At 33.7% G+C, this 18,680-nt stretch overlaps 2 protein-coding genes across 3 annotated transcripts in view; both read right to left on the reverse strand.

Moving 5' to 3' along the window:
* Nucleotides 1-3,701, reverse strand: part of LOC115883057 — a 13,375-nt gene extending 9,674 nt beyond the window's left edge. Inside the window, exons 1-2 of the mRNA XM_030901333.1 lie at nt 3,576-3,701; nt 3,107-3,502 (exon numbers count right to left, since the gene is read on the reverse strand). Of these exons, the coding sequence (XP_030757193.1) occupies nt 3,107-3,502; nt 3,576-3,618 (439 nt within the window). The 5' untranslated portion in view covers nt 3,619-3,701. The remainder of the gene's footprint in view (nt 1-3,106; nt 3,503-3,575) is intronic.
* LOC115883055 (chromosome transmission fidelity protein 18 homolog) overlaps nt 1-18,680 on the reverse strand; it is a 102,188-nt gene that overhangs the window by 35,066 nt on the left and 48,442 nt on the right. The window lies entirely within an intron of this gene.

Consider the following 18,680-nt stretch of genomic DNA (forward strand, 5'->3'; position numbering starts at 1 on the left):
ATTTTAAAATTCAAAATTGTTCATAATTAAACATCAACAAAAAGTCGTTTACCGCATATAGGGCTCTCTCCAGTAAGTATGATTTTAGAGCTTTGCGAAATGCGAGAAAGAATGAAAGCGACTTGATATTCAAAGGCAGATGATTGTACATTTTTTTGGCATTGAACAGTATTGAACCTTTAACTAGTTCTGAGCTCGGGGTTGGCAGATAAAGATCGTGCTCTGCATTCCTAAGTGGATAGTTATGAGATGGCCTTTCGGGAATAGCAGATATGTGCTTGCGGATTAAACAAACGGATTCAAAAATGAATAAAGAAGGAAGAGTCAGTACTTTAAAATTTTTAAAGAAATACTGGCAGTGAGTTCTACTGTTCAGTCCCAATAAATATCGAACTGCTCTCTTTTGAAGTCTGAAAACACGATCGAATAGTTATTATGAATACAGTCTACAATTATCAGCAAATAGGATACTGAATATTATTTAAAAGAAAAATAACTTATTATTACATAATATTAATCTTCAAAATTATTAAATTCAAAATTATTAAGTGAATTTTTTTTACAGTTTTACTATGTTCCTAAAAAAATAGTAATATAAAATACTAATACGATATAAAAATAAAAAAGATATATAAAATTTGAATTTATGTTATTTTGTATATTATATACTATACTTATCGAATAAAAAGTAGGTGTCGCTGTCATTTTCTACACAAAATTAATTGGTATATGTCATCGATCGTCATTTCCAAGCCAACTTGAGAGATCGCGGAAAAGAGCATAACAGAAGTGATCAGTTTCTTCAATGACACTGAATAGTTTTAAACTACAACACTTAACAATCCAATAATTGTATCATCCCCAGGAGTGTGAATTAATGGTTTAATGTCCAAGTTTCATAGCCGTATGTGATAATCGCTGAAGAATTCATTATCATCATCAAATTTTCGATTCTACCTCTATCTTCAAACACTTGTTCAAATCTACTTGTGGCATTCTACTTCATCTGTGATTATAAAGAGCTGCCAAGTAGGATGCAAAAATAAATATAAAAGCATGTAAACGTAGACTTTGGAATTTTTAATAGCCTTCCTAAGAAGAAAGCTAAGTAAGAATATGTACAATACACAACGAAACCAAACTTATATGGAATCACTTTTTATTTCTGACTAAATTTTTTGCAAGGAAAAAAATCGGTATACATAATAATATAGAATAAATGATACATGACTGCTGTGATTTTTTTTTAATTTTGTGTTCAGTAGTAACATCACGATTGTCCGATAATTTTCATTCGATCCAAAAAATAAAAAAATGCCTTATATTGGATTAAAAGATGTACAGAAAGGAAAAACTATTTTATACTATATACGGAATTTATAAAGGAATACTAATAAGGAATACCCCAAAGAGACGTAGCAGAGATAGTTGGCGTTACCCAGGGTGTTGTATCGAAAACATATACCTTACACATCAAAACTGGACAACTGAGACTTGGCAAAATGTTCTTTTTTCAGATGAGACCAGAATTGGCCTAAGATCAGATGACCATCGAATTCGGGTTCTCAGAGCTCCAAAAAGACGAGCGAAACTCCAAGCTGCGAAGTTTGTACCAAGATATAAAAGAGGAACTGTAATGTTCTGGGGAGGTATTATGCTGGGAGCAAAAACTCTATTGTTACCACTTCAACAAACTTTAACAGGTCGAAAGTATGTTGATTTAGTACTAGAACCAATCATTAGTCTGTGGAGAGCTGCAATTGGGGATAATTTTAACTTCATGAACGATAGTGCACCTCCCCATACCAGCAGAGTGACTAGAGAATGTCTTGAAACGGATGGTGTCTTAGTTTTGGACTGGCCTGCATGTTCACCATATCTAAACTCTATCAAACACTTGTGAGACCAGCTCAAAAGAAGGGTTAGAGCTCGTCGAAACAATCCAGGAAATCGCGCACAGCTTATTGATGCAACAGTAGCAGAATGGGAAAATATACCCCAAGACAACGTTGATAATTTATAATTTGCATAAGGGCTAGAGGTTGCAACAAGGATTATTAAAATTATCAAATTTCTTTTTGTTTCTGCTTTTTGGTTATTAAAAATGTAAATCTTAATTTCGTTTCAGAAACCAAAAAAATACCATTTGTCTATTTTAGCAACTGATTTTATTTTTTTATAGCTATATGGATTATTTTTCATTAAAAGTCATTGGTAAGGACTGAGTTTTATTTATATACACAAAATTTTCATACCTCTCAAAAATATAGATTATTCCATATAAGCTTGGTTGTGTGTATATTGAGCTGTAGACACTTAAGCACAATAGGAAGTACAATAGGCTCCAAGTCTTGTATATATGTTTTTTTCCATAAACCATAACTATGACCGTCCTATGCCGGAAACATGTAAAGCCTATTGTGTTTGTCTCCTTCCTGTGTCTGCACCCAGTCTCTTATACTGTGTCCTGCTTACACTGTGTTACTGCAGTACGTCATCCGTTTGGGTATTCCCAATACTAACTCTGGACCAAGATAGAATTACGGATAGATGATACCTTGATACCTTGCTAGTTCGTCGGCTTTTTCGTTATCTTGGATGCCGCTATGGCCTGACACCTACAATAGTTTTATTCTTTTCCTTTCTTCCAAAATTCCAAGCTCATCCAGACATTCCTACATAACACGAGTCTAGATGACACCTTTGGGCTTGTAATTTAATCTGTACAACTTTTAGGTTTATATATAGTATATAGTACTTTTAAGATTCTTACAAAATATCGTTGAAATGATTATAGTAACAATCTAAGTTAACAGTTTTTTTTATAGTTTAAAGGTCTAATAAATAAAGAGTTTTAACTAATAAGGAAATGGGATACGTTAGTAAAAACATAGTTTAAGCTGTTAGTGCAATTTATTAAATATCAATCAAAATTCATTTTAACATCCAACGTCTTAGTTAGCAACAACTTCTTGCAAAGCAGACACCAACAATTTCATTTGTCCAAAGCAGACGGCGCATGGGTCTTGTTCAACTTGTACTCCGGGAAGGTGAGAGAACGATGGAGAGTCGGATTCAGCAACAAGTCCAGGAAGGTGAGAGAAAGATGGTGAGTCGGATTCAGGTACTAGTCCAGGAAGGTGAGAGAAAGATGGAGAGTCTGATTCAGCTACTAGTCCAGGAAGGTGAGAGAAAGATGGTGAGTCTGATTCAGCAACTAGTCCAGGAAGGTGAGAGAAAGATGGAGAGTCGGATTCAACCTGTAATCCAGGCAGGTGTTGGATTGAAGGAACGTCGGATTCAACTTGGATTCCACCAGGAAGGACTTGGAATGATGGGCTGTTTTCAGATTCAACTGGAACCAAGCCAGGAAGGACTTGGAATGATGGACTGTTCTCAGATTCGATTTGGATTCCGCCGGGGAGGACTTGGAATGTTGGAGCGTCTTCGGATTCAACCTGTACTGCAGGAAGGTGTTGGATTGATACGCCAGCCTGAGCACCTTTTAATAAAAGATTAAATAAAGAAAATTAATAAGGAAAAACCAAAAAAATAACTATATTACTGATACTTACCTACGGCAAAAACAGCAACAGCCAAAACTACGAACTTCAGCATGGTGAAAAAGTTTATTTTTTCTGATCTAAGACCGTCACACACTGAAAGTCGATGTGTATGTATAATTTCTCATCTTCATCGGACTCTATATATACTGTTTTAGTAGATTAAGATTTTGTGATATCCTTACAGCTCATTAAATCAGGATGATAAAGATAATCCATGAGAATTTTCTAAGCAATCGAAAGTGGATTAAAGTCTTATATAATTTTTTTTATATAATAAAATGTGATAGTAGACAAATAAATAATAAATGTTTATCAAAATATATATTTAATAAAAATTTGTACAAGACACTTTTTAATGTCCTGTATAATTAGGTTATTATATATTATTTTTAAAACATACTAGCTGACTCGGCAAACGTTGTTTTGCCATATAAATATTTTTTATGGGACAACAGTAATTTTTATTCACGAGGTTAAAAATTATTGAATTACTAATATCGCTATTAGGGGTTGATGGTATAAGGGTGAAAATTTAGGGTTGTATGTATTTTTAATGCCACGTCATAAAAAAATAAAAAAAAATTGGGATTGGCTACCCTTATCACTTCGAGGAATAAAAAAATAGATTACAACCTATTCTCAGACCTACTGAATATACATATAAAATTTCATCAGAATCGGTCAAGCCTTTTCGGAGGAGTATGGTAACTAAAACTGTGACGCGAGAATTTTAAGGTGCGTATTCATTATCCGAACGAACGAACGAACGAATGAAAGTGCGGTATATTTAGACGGGGACCGAACGCATGCGGCCGTTCGTTCGTTCGTTCGCTCGACCATCCGTTTCGAGTCGGTACATCAAAGGCGTTCGCCAAGAAATGCGTCCGGTCTATGGTCCGGTCTTCTCTTGCGGTTCTATCGTACGGTCCCCGTCCATACCACTAGCGAACATTCGTTCGTTCGTTCGTTCGTGCGGATAATGAATACGCACCTTTATATTTTGGTGAAAAATGTCAATATTTTTTGGGGTGGTATATTTCGATCCCAGAAATACGTCTATAAGGTGTTTTTCGCGAAAAATGTTTTTGAAATTTTTGTATTTTGTGAACATTTGTAATTTTGTAACATTCAGTTAAAAAACATCTTTTGAGTTTCTATAAATTTTAGGCAATTTATACAGGGTGAGTTTCCTACGATATTCTCTATGGGTATTTCGGAAATTACTGGAGATAGAGAGTCGGTTAAATGGGGAAAGAATTGCAGTTTTGTGAGGTCATAAATATGCGCCTTTCAGATTTTTGAAAAAGTTCATGGCTTACTAAATGTTTAAAAAAACAAATTTTGGCTATTTTAAAAATTGTCCCTAATTTCATTATATTCTATTTTAGACAAAAAGTTTTCAGATAAAAGTTGTAGATAATCACATTCCTAATAAGTTTGTGTTCTTCGATTTTTTCTAAAGCCTCTCATTTTTGACATATGACACAAACATACGTTTTTATTTAAATGGAAACCATAGTTAGATATGATTTCACAAAAAGCGCCATTTTTTAAGCTTTTCAGCGATATAAGCTATAATATGTTTTTTTTACAAAATTATTGAGTTATAGCCAATATTTATCTAATTCATTCTTGACTAATTTCACTTAGTTAGCCATGGAAACAAACTCAATCGCCGTTGCTTTCAGAAGTGTGAAACTGTCACATCCAAATTTTGTAAATTAAAATAAACAAAAATTGTAAATATGAATTTTTCAAATGAAGAAAAGCGTTTAGGATTATTGGTTCAACTTTCCTTGCCCATACAGTTTCGACGATACGTTGCCCGGTGAACGTTACTTACGTTTTTTTAGAGAACGGTTTTCAAGACATGTTAGAAAAGTTAAATTTAGATACTCGCGCATTAATAGAGTGGTTCTACCATGACTTTCATTACGACACCAACCCCCAATTATATCGCTGAAAAGATTAAAAAATGGCGCTTTTATGATGTTATGGCCAACTATGGTTTCCATTTAAAAAAACAAATATTTGTGTCATATTTCAAAAATGACATTCTTTAGAAAAAACCGGAGAACACAAACTCATTAGGGATGTGATTATCTACAACTTTTATCTGAAAACTTTTTGTCTATAAAATGGATTATAATGGAATTAGGGACAGTTTTTAAAATAGCCAAAATTTGTTTTTTTTCCGAAATATCTAGTAAGCCATGAGCTTTTTCAAAAATCTGAAAGGCGCATATTTATGACCCCACAAAACTGCAATTCTTTCCCCATTTAACCGACTCTGTAAGTAGTTTCTGAGATACCCATAGAGAACATCGTAGGAAACTCACCCTGTAGAAACGGAACAGAAAACCAAAACCAAGGAAAGAAACGAAATATAGCCTGAGAGTCTGCCAAAATGCAGTATCATTTTATGGCAAATAAGAAAAAAGCTAAATAAAAATTCCTGTCTTAATTTTTGGACAACTGTATACTATAAGCCAATAAAATATCAAAAAAATACGAGCAAAAAGTGATCTTATGTCGTTTCTAAGTGTCTTTTTGTCAATGTTATTTAACATCGATAAAAGAAACAAAATAACGGTCGAAAGAGAGTGTTTTTTTCTCTTGTGCCGTTTCCGCAAAGTGACCGGGCGGAGGAAATTTATTGCCCGGCACAAAGCAGTCGGAATGGCCGGCCGCAGGAAGGAAAAGGGCCATTTCTCTGGAAGAGGCCGCTAGCAGCTTCCGCTACGTAATGCTATAACCTGGAAACATTAGGGCAATTGCAGAAAAGAGCTCGCAAGTGATCCGATTAGGACGGTTCGCGTCCGTCTTAAGTAACGCAAACAATTTTGTTTTGCTTGTTTCGTTTCTGGTAATGCATTCGATTTGCTCATCAGTGTAGTCAAAACATTATTTTGTACCGCTGTCAAAAGCGGGAGACATTCTTTTACTATTCTGAATTTACCAAACGGTTTATTTTAAAATTTCAGAAAAATAACTGAAATATTTTAGTTAACGTTTTCTTTTTGAAGATGAAAAATAGGCAAAGAAAATAAGGTCATATTCTGGGTGCCACCAAGGGATAAAATGTAATGAAAAACAAACGATCTAGCTAGAAAAGTGAAACTAACTTAAAGCAGAACTCAAGAACCTTGAAGAATCCATCTGTAATCTGGAATGGGAATCTTCCAACGCAACGATCAGAAAATGAACACTTGGTCCTACTTATCCTCAGCAACCGTCGGTACATCCACATTTCAAAAGCATTAAGTCGTTTGATGTCTTCCTTTCTTAGCGCCCATGTTTCGCATCCATATTGCAGCAGCGGCCATATATAGCAATTTCTTCCCCATTTCTTTCATTATAGCAATTTCAAATCTTCCCTCTTCCATTTCCCTCACCCAGTTTTTCTTATTTCTCGCCTCATTTAATTAAGTGAACTATTCTTGTAATATCTTTATTAAATACTTATCTAAGATCAACAAAAATAAACAAGAAGATTTACCATAATAATTGAAGATTTTAATACATTTATTTGTTGAAGGTAAAAATGCTAGACTTCTTTGGCTTAAGACCTACATTCTGGCGTTTTAAAAAAGCGACGAGTTTGTGATATTTTGAGGTGTCAGTCTTTTCCCTTAATTCTAGCATTGTCCGTATCATGCTGTAAGTAGCTGAAAGAGTAGATGGCTTTTTCTGCCTTGCCTGGTCGCTAAAATATGCCATCAAGACTGTCTCCGAAGCAATATTCTTAGCATTTCTTTCGGCACACCTTTTTTCGTATACTTTCAATGCTATTTCATATCGCCACCTACTTTTCTCTGGAAGTAAACTGGCTTCTGCTCTTTTTGCAGCTTCTGTAAGTTCTGTTAGAGTACCAATATTAAAGTAGTCTTCATTATCGGAACTTTCCGACAACATTCTGGCCATAGATAAAAGAAAATAATCTACTATTAAGATAGATATGAAACTTAATAGTAAAATTTTGGGTCAAAGCGCCCCTCCGTGTTTTTAGTGGAGACTACGTTTAACCCAGCGCCTTCGCCTTTTCTGCTGTAGATGTTTTTTATGTTTATATTTGAATTCAAAGGATTTATTTTTAAAGTTACATTGATATATTAGTATATCAGAGTAACTTTAATAAAACATAAGAATATATATATATTTTACAATTTATTTTCTTATTTATTTTACAGAGTTTCATGTAAATGATCGTAAGTCGACTGGCTGTCTAATGAATAGACCGAGATTTATAGATTTTAAAGCGAACGAAAAAAAATCAAACAACAAATACATACCACATATTTCACTTTTATCTAAGATACATACCTTATCGTATTTTGGAAACACGTACATTTTTGCAGTTTTGTTAGTTTCTTTGCAAGTTGTAACACAACAAGAAAACACCATTTTTACAGTTAATAAATAATAAAACTATTTCTGACTATGATATTTAAAATTTAGATAGATAGAAAATTAAAAAACAAACGAGTATTTGCAAACGCAGGCCCAAATTCAATAAAAATCAAAATGAAAGGTATTTTTTGATTTATCAGCAGTCATTGTCAAGTTGACAATATACAGGGTGTTTTCGAATTAGTCTAAAAAAATTATGGGGTGATTCCTCATGTGTTCTTAAAACAATTTTTATATAACCATTAGGTCTAAAGTACTTCCTTTCTGATCTACAGGGTGTTAAAAATTAAAAAAAATCGATTTTTTCGCTTAACATAAATGGTACACCACTGCTTTTTTAAAGAAAATATATTTTTTTCTTGACTGCCCATCCTTTTTCAACAAAATTGATTTTTTGAGTTTTTCTTGTTCATCAAACGGTTGTCGAGAAAAAAATAAATATACTTATTAAGAGCCCGCCTTAATTCGTTTTCTAACGATTTTTTATTTTTTAGATTAATTACGAAACAACCTGTATATGCATATCACAGGCAACCAAATAAACTAGTAACCTCTAAAAATTATTTTTTCTACCACTAGCGACAGACCGTGTTTTTAGTGTGTACTAAATTATTTTATCAAAATTTCACCATATAAGTTTCCAGGCAATGATTCTAGCATTGTCCGTATCATGCTGTAAGTAGCTCAAAGAGTAGATGGCTTTTTCTGCCTTGCCATGTCGCTAAAATATGCCATCAAGACTGTCTCCGAAGCAATATTCTTAACATTTCTAAGCCAGCACACCATTTTTCGTATACTTTCAATGCTATTTCATATCGCCACCTACTTTTCTCTGGAAGTAAACTGGCTTCTGCTATTTTTGCAGCTTCTGTAAGTTCTGTTAGAGTACCAATATTAAAGTAGTCTTCATTATCGGAACTTTCCGACAACATTCTGGCTTTCTATGTTATATAAATTCGAAAAAGCGAACGAGAAATTCGAAACTGTCACTTAGTTGTTTGTTTTGCTGTTGAAGGTTTGCGCCATAACAACCACTGGTAACTATAGATATGGAAATGCCAAAACAGAAAACGACAAATTTTCGCATATTTATTTTTTTTTTCAAAATGAAATAACGTCCCTATTTTTTAATTAATGATGTGGTTGTAAATAAAATAGTATACAAACCTCGGAGGGAAGTTTTCATTATTGTCTCGAGATTTAGTTAATATCTCGACAGTAATAAAACACTACACTCCTCCTGTATGTAATATACTATTAATGTTCTTAGCCTCGTTGATATTCTCGGATGGCACAAAAAGTTCCGCATGTTGAGGAAACCAGCCCTAGCATTTCAATCCTTCTGATTTCCTTAGAGTGGTCTAACTGGCTGTTTAATTCCCTGTCCAAGTAAATATATCTCTGCGTGGTTTCCAGTTGGACGCCTTTTATCATTACGTCTGTATTTTCATTGTCTTGCGGTTAGTTTCAATATTATATCTTATTATCATTGATTACTACACAAAAATGGTGTACGTTAAATTATACTTAACATTCCCTTTAGTTTTCTAACATTAACCCGCCTATGCTCAGGTCTTTTCCAGATTCCATTCCCACCAGCGAGGGAAGAGTAAATCAAGCCCTAAACGTTTCTGCTAGATAAAATTAAAAGCAAGAACGAACTACTTTAGCCTGGATTTCCTGGACGGAAGTTTTCCGGCTCGTTCCCGAATGATCCATTACGTCAGGAAACAATTTGGGGAGAGTTAACACATCAGAGCTTAAAGACGATTTTCCACGAAATACGTGCGATTCCCTAAAGAAGAAAACATGAAGCTGAATAATTTTCCAGTTGGTAGTTTAATGTTACTTAATAAATAGATATTAAATTAAAAAACATAATTGCTTGGTAATATGGCAAAATAGGTAGTAGATTAAATTTACAAGAAAAAAACAACAGAAAAGATTAGAGGTGGGAATTCTAGTTCCTTGGGAGGAACTAGTTCCCTAGTTCTAGTTCCTCCAGAGGAATAGTTCCTTGAACTAGGTCTTTAGTTCACAATAGTTCCCGACTAACATTGACATCCCCCTTGCTTGCTAATGCGTTTCGTTGTCAGTCAGAACTATTCACAGTATGATCTGTATAATTTTTATAATGTACGGAGATATACCGAGACGTGTAATTGTGTATGTTAAAAACATATAGGTAAGTTTTATTGCAGATTAAAAAAATAAAAAAAAACTCAAATCAGAATTTAAAAAACTATATCACAAATCAATTGGAGCAAATATTACAAAAATTTTACGAAAAAAATTGCATTTTTCCTCACTTCAAGCTTTTTGTTTTTGTCTAAAAATTCAGAATATCTACTTCGTTTTATAAGATATTTCTTAATTTTAGGGACCTAAAGTGAAACATTTCCATAAAATATTTAAAAAACAAACTAAAAATCAAAAACAGTATCCACGACAATTTTCTGTGGTAATTACGCCGTGCCGGCTGTGGCAATAGACAAGGCCGAATCCATCGTCGTCGCCTTGTATTATATCTCGGATCTGCCGACTGAATAGATTCCCGTGAACTAGTCTTTTAATAGTTCCTCTATGACCGGATCCGATAACATACGGCTGGCATTCCCCACGCCTGCCTAGCATCAATCGCGCTGGTTGATCCATACGTAAACTAATCTTTTATCTAGTTCCTCTAGTTCCTTTAGGTCCGGTAACATACGGCATACGGCTGGCACTCCCCACTCCTGCCTAGCATCGATCGCGCTGGCCCGATCCGATCGGAAGTAAACTAGTCTCTAGTCTTTTACATAAAGTAACACCAAATAGAGTGACATCTAACCATAATCAATTTGAATAATTGGTGTTACTTTATGGTCTTTTATTTAGTTTAGTTCCTCTAGGTCCGGATCCGACAGCGTACGGCTGGCACTCCCCACTCCTGCCTACCATCGGGCTACGCGCGCTAGCCGATCCGTCGCCGTCGCATATTATTCTACATCGGTCACAATCTCGAACCCGGAACAGGTCTTGAGGAACTAGTTCTTTGAGAAACCAGGAACTAGTTTCTTTTATTCCGGGGTCGGAATAGTTCATTGGAACTAGTTCGTTCACGAACTACACACCTCTAGAAAAGATCCAGTAGTTCTCAAAATTTAAGCAATCTTTTTTTTTGAAAATTTCCAAAGTAAAATATCTTGGTTATAAAAAATGTCTATACCTATGTGGTATTCATCTCTCCAAAAAATCCAAATGGGTATTTCGCCACTGCGAGAAAAACTACAAAATAAAATAGGTTATTTTTTTGTAAACACTTCTGCGTTAATCAAAACGGAAACTACTTGTCAGAAGTTAGGTTTACAGATATACAAATTCGCCTAACGAACAAAAAAATGCTTAACCTTTCGTAAAGTTCTCCTTCGTATCTCTTTCCGTCGTCGGAAGCAAAAAAAATACAAAGAATAAAGAAAAATACTATTTAAAATATTTAAATTCAACTATTCGAGAACACTTTAGTTTTTTTAAAACAGATACGTCTACGAAAAAAACGTCAACGGTTTTTGCAGACGTTTACACCCGCTTTAACCGACCCCTGAGAGCGACCCGAACAGAGTCTATTAAGCTGTACAGCTTAATAGACTCTTAATAGAAACCTAAGACGAATCTATCATAATAAAAAGCAAAATAAAACTAAATGCCCGTTTAACACATAACGGATTTTCTCTATCCTATATATCTACCAAGCGCAATTTAGCGACTACTCGAATGAAAAGTTCCGAGCGCGGGCAAATGGAATCTGCCTTTTCCACGCCTCTCCATTACGGCCAGTTCTCCACTTCCTCTGCGATTTTAACGTCTTTAGGATGTACCTTCGTTTTGTTTCCGGTTAATGGAAAGGCGATCTGACGTAAGGCTAGATTTAGAGGGCTATTGCCTGGCGAATAGGAGGAGCGAACTAGGAAATAGAGGAAGCTAATGGTGAAAAATATATTTTCAGTTTTATCGTTTAATAGTAGATTGTATGGGAGGAGGAAAGTTAATCATTGCGACCTTATAGTTGTATTGTGTCCCCCTTTCTTGAGTTATAACTCATCATACAGTCTCAAAGCTTTGACGAAATCAGTTTTACAGAGGTTAGTTCTCCATCTCCAATATCAGTCGTAGCAAAGTTTATGGTGTTTAGAAAAGAAAATCTGTCGTCGGTAGAGTTGGAAAATCTTTATACTAAAATTTATGGTGGGGATAGTTTCCACCCTTCCCGTACACTTTCTCGATGTTTGTGAAAGTCAAATGTTAAAGCACTTAACAAAACATAGACACCAAAAATCTCATTCAAATCGGAATGACGGTTCTTAAAATATCTGAAAATATGTGTTTATTTTTTTTTATTTTGATGCCCTCTAGCGGGCAAACGAAGCACTTTCGTATAGAGGTAAATTAATTATGTCCAATGAACTTATTTTGATTCCAAAAATACGGAATATTGGGACACACTGTATATTATTTATTTAAAAACTACACGCGACTACGACATTTCTTATATCTCAAAAAATAGCAGACGGATGAAAAATTAAAATTCTATTGATAAGAGTGGCTGCTCTAAACCGCTCCAAAAACCGAAACCAAACCCCTCGAGCTCTATTTGCTCCGTTCCTCCGACACAATGGGCCTAATAGTCTCGCTAGGGCCGCGCATACGGTCCGGGAGCCCTCTTTTGTTTGTCGAGTGGGTGCTCCGCCGCCCCACCTCTTAATCGGCATTGTGTCGGTCGCTTAACACCGTTATTGCCATGTTTGCTTGTTATGATTCGATACTGAAACTTTTTCGCTGTTTGATTGTGTTGGGCCGACGGTATTGTAATCGGCCGTAGGGGACCTGTTCGTTGTTTGTTTTAGCGTGTACGTAATTATAAGGGTATGGTAATGTTTAGTTATTAATCTGTGGTCTATGAATAATATTAAGTATGTTGTTACGCAGGGTATGTGTGGCCAAGTTTGCATTAGGTGTTTCGAAAAAGTTTAATATTTTTTAGATTGGAGACGGAACCCTAAAAATGATTAAATTTTGAAAACTACTGCTTTTTTCTTTTTTTCTTTTCTCTAAATTTAATCTAGTACCTCTGTTGCCATATTTTCATGATATTATATTTTTTTTACTAAAAATTAAAAATCTCGCAAAAAATAAACCTGTTGGAGAAATAATTATTTGACTGAAATGATAAATTTGAACGTTTTTTTTTAATTAATTATAAATTTTTCTTCCAAAAAATTATGATTTTTTCAGTTTCTGTTAAACTTTTGGCACAAAAACATTTCAAATTTATAATTTCAGTCTAATAACTATTTAGTCAACATGTTTAATTTATGTGAATGATGACAGGTATTGATAATTTCGATTCAAAATATCTCGAGAACCATTTCAAACTCGTAGCGATTTTTATCATATCTTTCTTCTTTCTCAGCCTGGTTCCATCCAGTGTTGGATATAGGCCTCTTCTAGGTTTTTCCATGCTTCGCGATCTCTAGCCAATCTTATCCATTGTCTTCCCGCCACTGCCCTGACGTCATCGACCGATGACCCCGGGGCCATCGGTCTGGATCCTGTCTTGCCACATGTCCTATCCATTGCCACTTCAGACTTTTTTATCATATATTGTCACCATATATTTACAATATATTGTTACCATATATTTACCACATATTACCATAGTGATTTCTTTACGGAAAAAACGTCGTAAATGTATATTTTTTTACTCAGTACTTTTATACAGGTACGGAAGAAATGTTATTACTCTTCAAACCTGTTAAAAAACATGTAGGCAGCGCCCTCTATAAGTAGGAGTCATATTGGCATCAAAATCAAATTTCTCATATCAAAATACTCCTAGATACCAATTTTCATCCAAATATTGACGTTACTTCAAAAAATATTTGGAAAAAATAGAAATAAAAATGAAACTTCTACACCCTGTATCTCCGAAACTAAGCATTTTTGGACATACATTTATAAGAATTTTTTTACTTATTTTTATGTGCAGAATATGCTACTGAAGTTTCCGGAATACAGTTCGAACCACCCTGTATACGCAGTTTCGATATACGCGCTATGAATCGTATTTCTGACCATTTTGATATGGATTTGATATAAAACACGCATTATTTCTAGTAAATTTATGTATTTATTTATTTATACCAGCCCTTTCTCTACCAACTTCCCCATTCCATTCGCGCCGCCATGCGCCATCCAGATATTAATTCACGCAATTTAAAGCGGCAAAAGCGATATTTTAGCGGGCGCAAACGCCTGTCACCGTTTAATGATGATATAACAGCGCAATTACATCCGCACAATGACAAACAGTCCGAAAATGGTTAGTTCATTAAGCGCGAGTGGCTGAGAGTGCGTACTTGTGTGCGTAGCATAGGGTGGAGCGAGGGGGGGGGTTGCTTTTGATAGCGAGGGTCGTATAGAATATGCCCCATCAGGCAGCAGCGTTTTGTTTTGGTCCATTGAATTAGGAGGCGTTTGAATAGCGGAACTGGAAAGAAATCGAGTAGAGTCGATGTGATACGATTTTTATACTACACAATTTTTACAAGTTGTTTTTAGTAATATATTGTTTGGACAGTAAAACGGTTGTACAAAATTCGAGTTCAAGTGAGAATTCAAGTCTATTTGGGTACATTTTTCTTGTAGTAAAAGATCGCTGGCTCAATTTCAATCGTAAAATACCTACCCAAGTAGTATTTTTAGACACAAAATCGAAACAAGATCTCTGCTGAAAAACATTGCAAAACAGTTTCGTCACATTTTGGATACATATGTTTCGTAACATAAATCGTTTTTTGTCTCGAAACATTTTACCAATTTTGTTGGTTTCGCTACATAAGTTATAACAATAAAGATCTTAGTGTCACAAATGTTTCGAAACTTTTAAGAAACAGATGTGGCTCACATTTACAGATTTCGTACCCATTTTGTGCCTGAAAAGTTTCCGTAATTTAATTGATTTCGTATATGAGAACATAACCGATTTTGTTCTGCATTTTTTGTATTTAAGTATTCTTGAAGTTTTTATAGTACTATAATTAAAAAAGCAGAAGGAAGAGCATATAGTGACTACAAATAGATATTTTTATTATGCGATTTTATAATTATTTATTATACGCATTACAGAGATTTTAGAAATAAATGTAATTACATTCACTACCCATACCCAACAGGAGACCGGAGAAAAATGTTACCAGCAAACGTTTTTTCTCTTCTTTTCCACAATGGAATACGTGTTTTTATGTTTTAATTGTGCTATAATTATTAAATAAAAATGTTTTAATTATTTTGACCACAAGTTTTGGTTGGCGTTGTTGACAGGTGACTAGTTCGAAATTTCTACACAGATAGCGCTAAATTGAAACATTTTGGAAACAAGGTTTCCATTTATTGTCGATTCATTTTCGAAACATGACTTTCTCTCTTTTTAGACACAAATATGATATAATGTAGATGATTTGTGTCAAGAAACAGAGACAATTATTAGAAACATTATCCAAAAAATGTTATAAATTTGGTGTAAATCTCAACCCAACCTGAAAAGAGTATGAACGAGGCCTTGGTAGTTAAGATCCCAAGGGATCGAACCGAAATCCTAATAGAAAAATACCCCACATCCTGATATCATTTGTCAAAATCCGCATATTCTTCGTCGCATCAGCCTCCATTAGCCCTTACCATTACCTCCATTATTTTCCATAATTAAAACGATAGATAGACGGAACTGCGGTTCTTGGGTCGTTCTTTTCATATTGAAATCGGCCCACGATTCGTCTTAATAGAGTCCAGAGGGCAGCGGAGTGACTCCATCATCGATCATCGGGGGTTTCCCCCAGCCCCAGCCGCATTATTTATTATCCTTTAGCATCTATTTGTTCACTTAAAAGGATTTTTATTTCCTGACCATCATTGTCTAGCCGGGAATTAATTCTGTTTTTCTTTGACTTTTTGCGATACGGAGAGACGACCGCAAGATGTTTTTGCTGAATGGGATTCGGTGATTGATTAGTGGATGTTTTTGGTTGGGCGGAAATGATGTTAGAGATCTGCGAGGGTTTTACTAGTTTTTGAATTAACATATTTCAGTATTTTATAGAACAATTATGATGAGATTTAGTAATGCTTTTAATTATAATTTAAAACGATGCTTTTAATTAGAATTTGCAGAATACACAGTATTCTGCTGTGTTGCCAAAAATTTAACTTATTAAAGTTAAGGTGTTTATGTTTCTCAATTAGTTGTAAAATACATTTATATTTTTAATTACACAGTTGTATCTCAATTGTAGTTAAGGTGTTTTTCTTTAACACGGCAGGTATGATCCTTACACTTTGCGTACACGGTTGGAGCTTTATGTACAGGGTTGTTCCCAAGTAGTATTTTTAGACACAAAATCTAAACAAAATCTTTGCTGGGAAACATTGCGAAACAGTTTCGTCACATTTTTGATACATATGTTTCGTAACATAAATCGCTTTTTGTATCTACACGTTTTACCAAAATATCGTTTCTCTACATAAGCTATAACAATAAAGATCTTAGTGTCACAAATTTTTCGAAACATTTTAAGAAACAGATGTGGCTTACATTTACAGATTTCGTACCCGTTTTGTACCTGAAAAGTTTCCATACTCTATTCGATATTCCGTCAAATATGAGAACATAACCTTACTTTATTATTTGGATTTTGTTCTCCTGTTTATGCATTTAAACATTCTTCAAGTTTTTATAGTACTATAATTAAAAAAACAGAAGGAAGGACATATGATGAGTACAAATACAGATATTTTTTTTATTATATTATTATATTTAATATTATATTTTTTTATAATTATTTATTATACGCATTACAGAGATGATTTGTTTTAGGAATAAATGTAATAACAGCCACTACCTATATCCAACAGGAGACCGAAGAAAAATGTTACCAGAACACGTTTTTATGTCTTTTTCCACAATGGAATACATGTTTTGATGTTTTAATTGTGTATAATCAGGTTATAATAAGTAAATAAAAATATTTTAATTATTTTGACCACAAGTTTTGATTGTCGTTGTTGGCAGGTGACTAGTTTGAAATCTCTACACAGATAATCGAAACATTTTGGAAACAAGGTTTCCATTTATTGTCGGTTAATTTTCGAAACACGGGTTAATCTTTTTTTAGGCACAAATATGATATAATGTAGATAATTTGTGTCCGACTCCATGTCAATTTTATAAAATAATGAAACTGTAATTAAATTGTAATGAAATTTAACTAAAAATATATGTATCGGCTGTTGAGCTTTTATGCCCACTTGCACCGTTTGTATAAACTTTGTTTAAAGGCTAAACAGTGATTAACTATATAATATTTTTTATAGTTAATTACTGTTTAGTCTTTAAACAAAGTTTATACAAACGGTGCAAGTGGGCATCAAACTCATAAGAACGCCTTCTACTTACATTGACTTATATATTTTTATTTTCAGAACGATGATATAGAAATAAAAATTAAAATCTATATTTCATACAAAAATATTTTGTAGCAACAAAAAATGATATATAGAAGGACCATTAAAAACATGAAAGTACATTATTAAATTAAACGATGAATTTGCTTTTGCCAGATATTTTTTGTGCGAGAAAACCTAAAAACAAAGATTTTAAGACAAAAGAATTATAGCGGAGGTCGACATTCTTGATGGTTATTTTCATTTTAAAATCCACACACAGACAGACTATTTTATTTGGTATTTTGTTTGTTCACATTTAGAAACAGTGGCTGCTGAAAACGGAACATCTTAGACACAAACAGCAGAAAATGTTTCGAAAAATTTCCTCTAAAAATTTTGATTCCGCATAGAAACATTTCAGGAAACGGCTAGTGCCAGTACATTGGAAACACATGTAATAAAACCATAATATAAAATATATAGGTTTCAAAAATGTTTCCTATTTGTGACATACCGTTTCCATTGTGTATCAAGAAACAGACACAATTATTAGAAACATTACCTAAAATGTGTCCAAAAATCCTACTTGGGTTACTTCTAAAAGAGCGTCATTTCATGTTGTCTAAATAGAATAATCTAGGTATATCGTTACTAAAGTGGAAAACTAAAAATCACAATATATTTTTGTTTCAAGACTACTATGAGTGTTCTGTTTATTTTTTCTATAGATATTATATTTTATGATATAATGTTATTTGGCTTCTATAATAATGTAGATCTGAATATTTATACATATATATTTATTTATAATTGTCTTCTGATTATAGTAAACCAAAAAAAAAGAGGAATGAAAATATTTTAACAACCTAAAGCCAAATTTAAAAATTCAATCTAAAAATCAATTTTTTGCAATGTTTTTTATATTTTTTCGTGATAAAAATATTTAGATAACCAATAACTAATATTAGATATATTTAGAGATAATTAAAACTTTATTAGACCATGAAAAGGCTAAAAATTAACAATTTTAATTCGGTAAAACATCTACGTAGGTGGCTGGTTATAAAACACTAAAGCTGCAAACTTTATTGAACGGGTAATTTGGTGGCTTAATTTAGTTCGCGGCAATTACTTGTTTTATTATTTTATTAAAAGCAATTAAAATTAATATAATTCAAGTAATCCTATCGCATTTATAACTTCCCGTAGGATAAAACAACGTGATGT

The sequence above is a fragment of the Sitophilus oryzae genome, unplaced genomic scaffold (assembly GCF_002938485.1).
Source record: "Sitophilus oryzae breed Bouriz unplaced genomic scaffold, Soryzae_2.0 scaffold_1802_pilon_pilon, whole genome shotgun sequence".
Lineage (NCBI taxonomy): Eukaryota > Metazoa > Arthropoda > Insecta > Coleoptera > Curculionidae > Sitophilus > Sitophilus oryzae.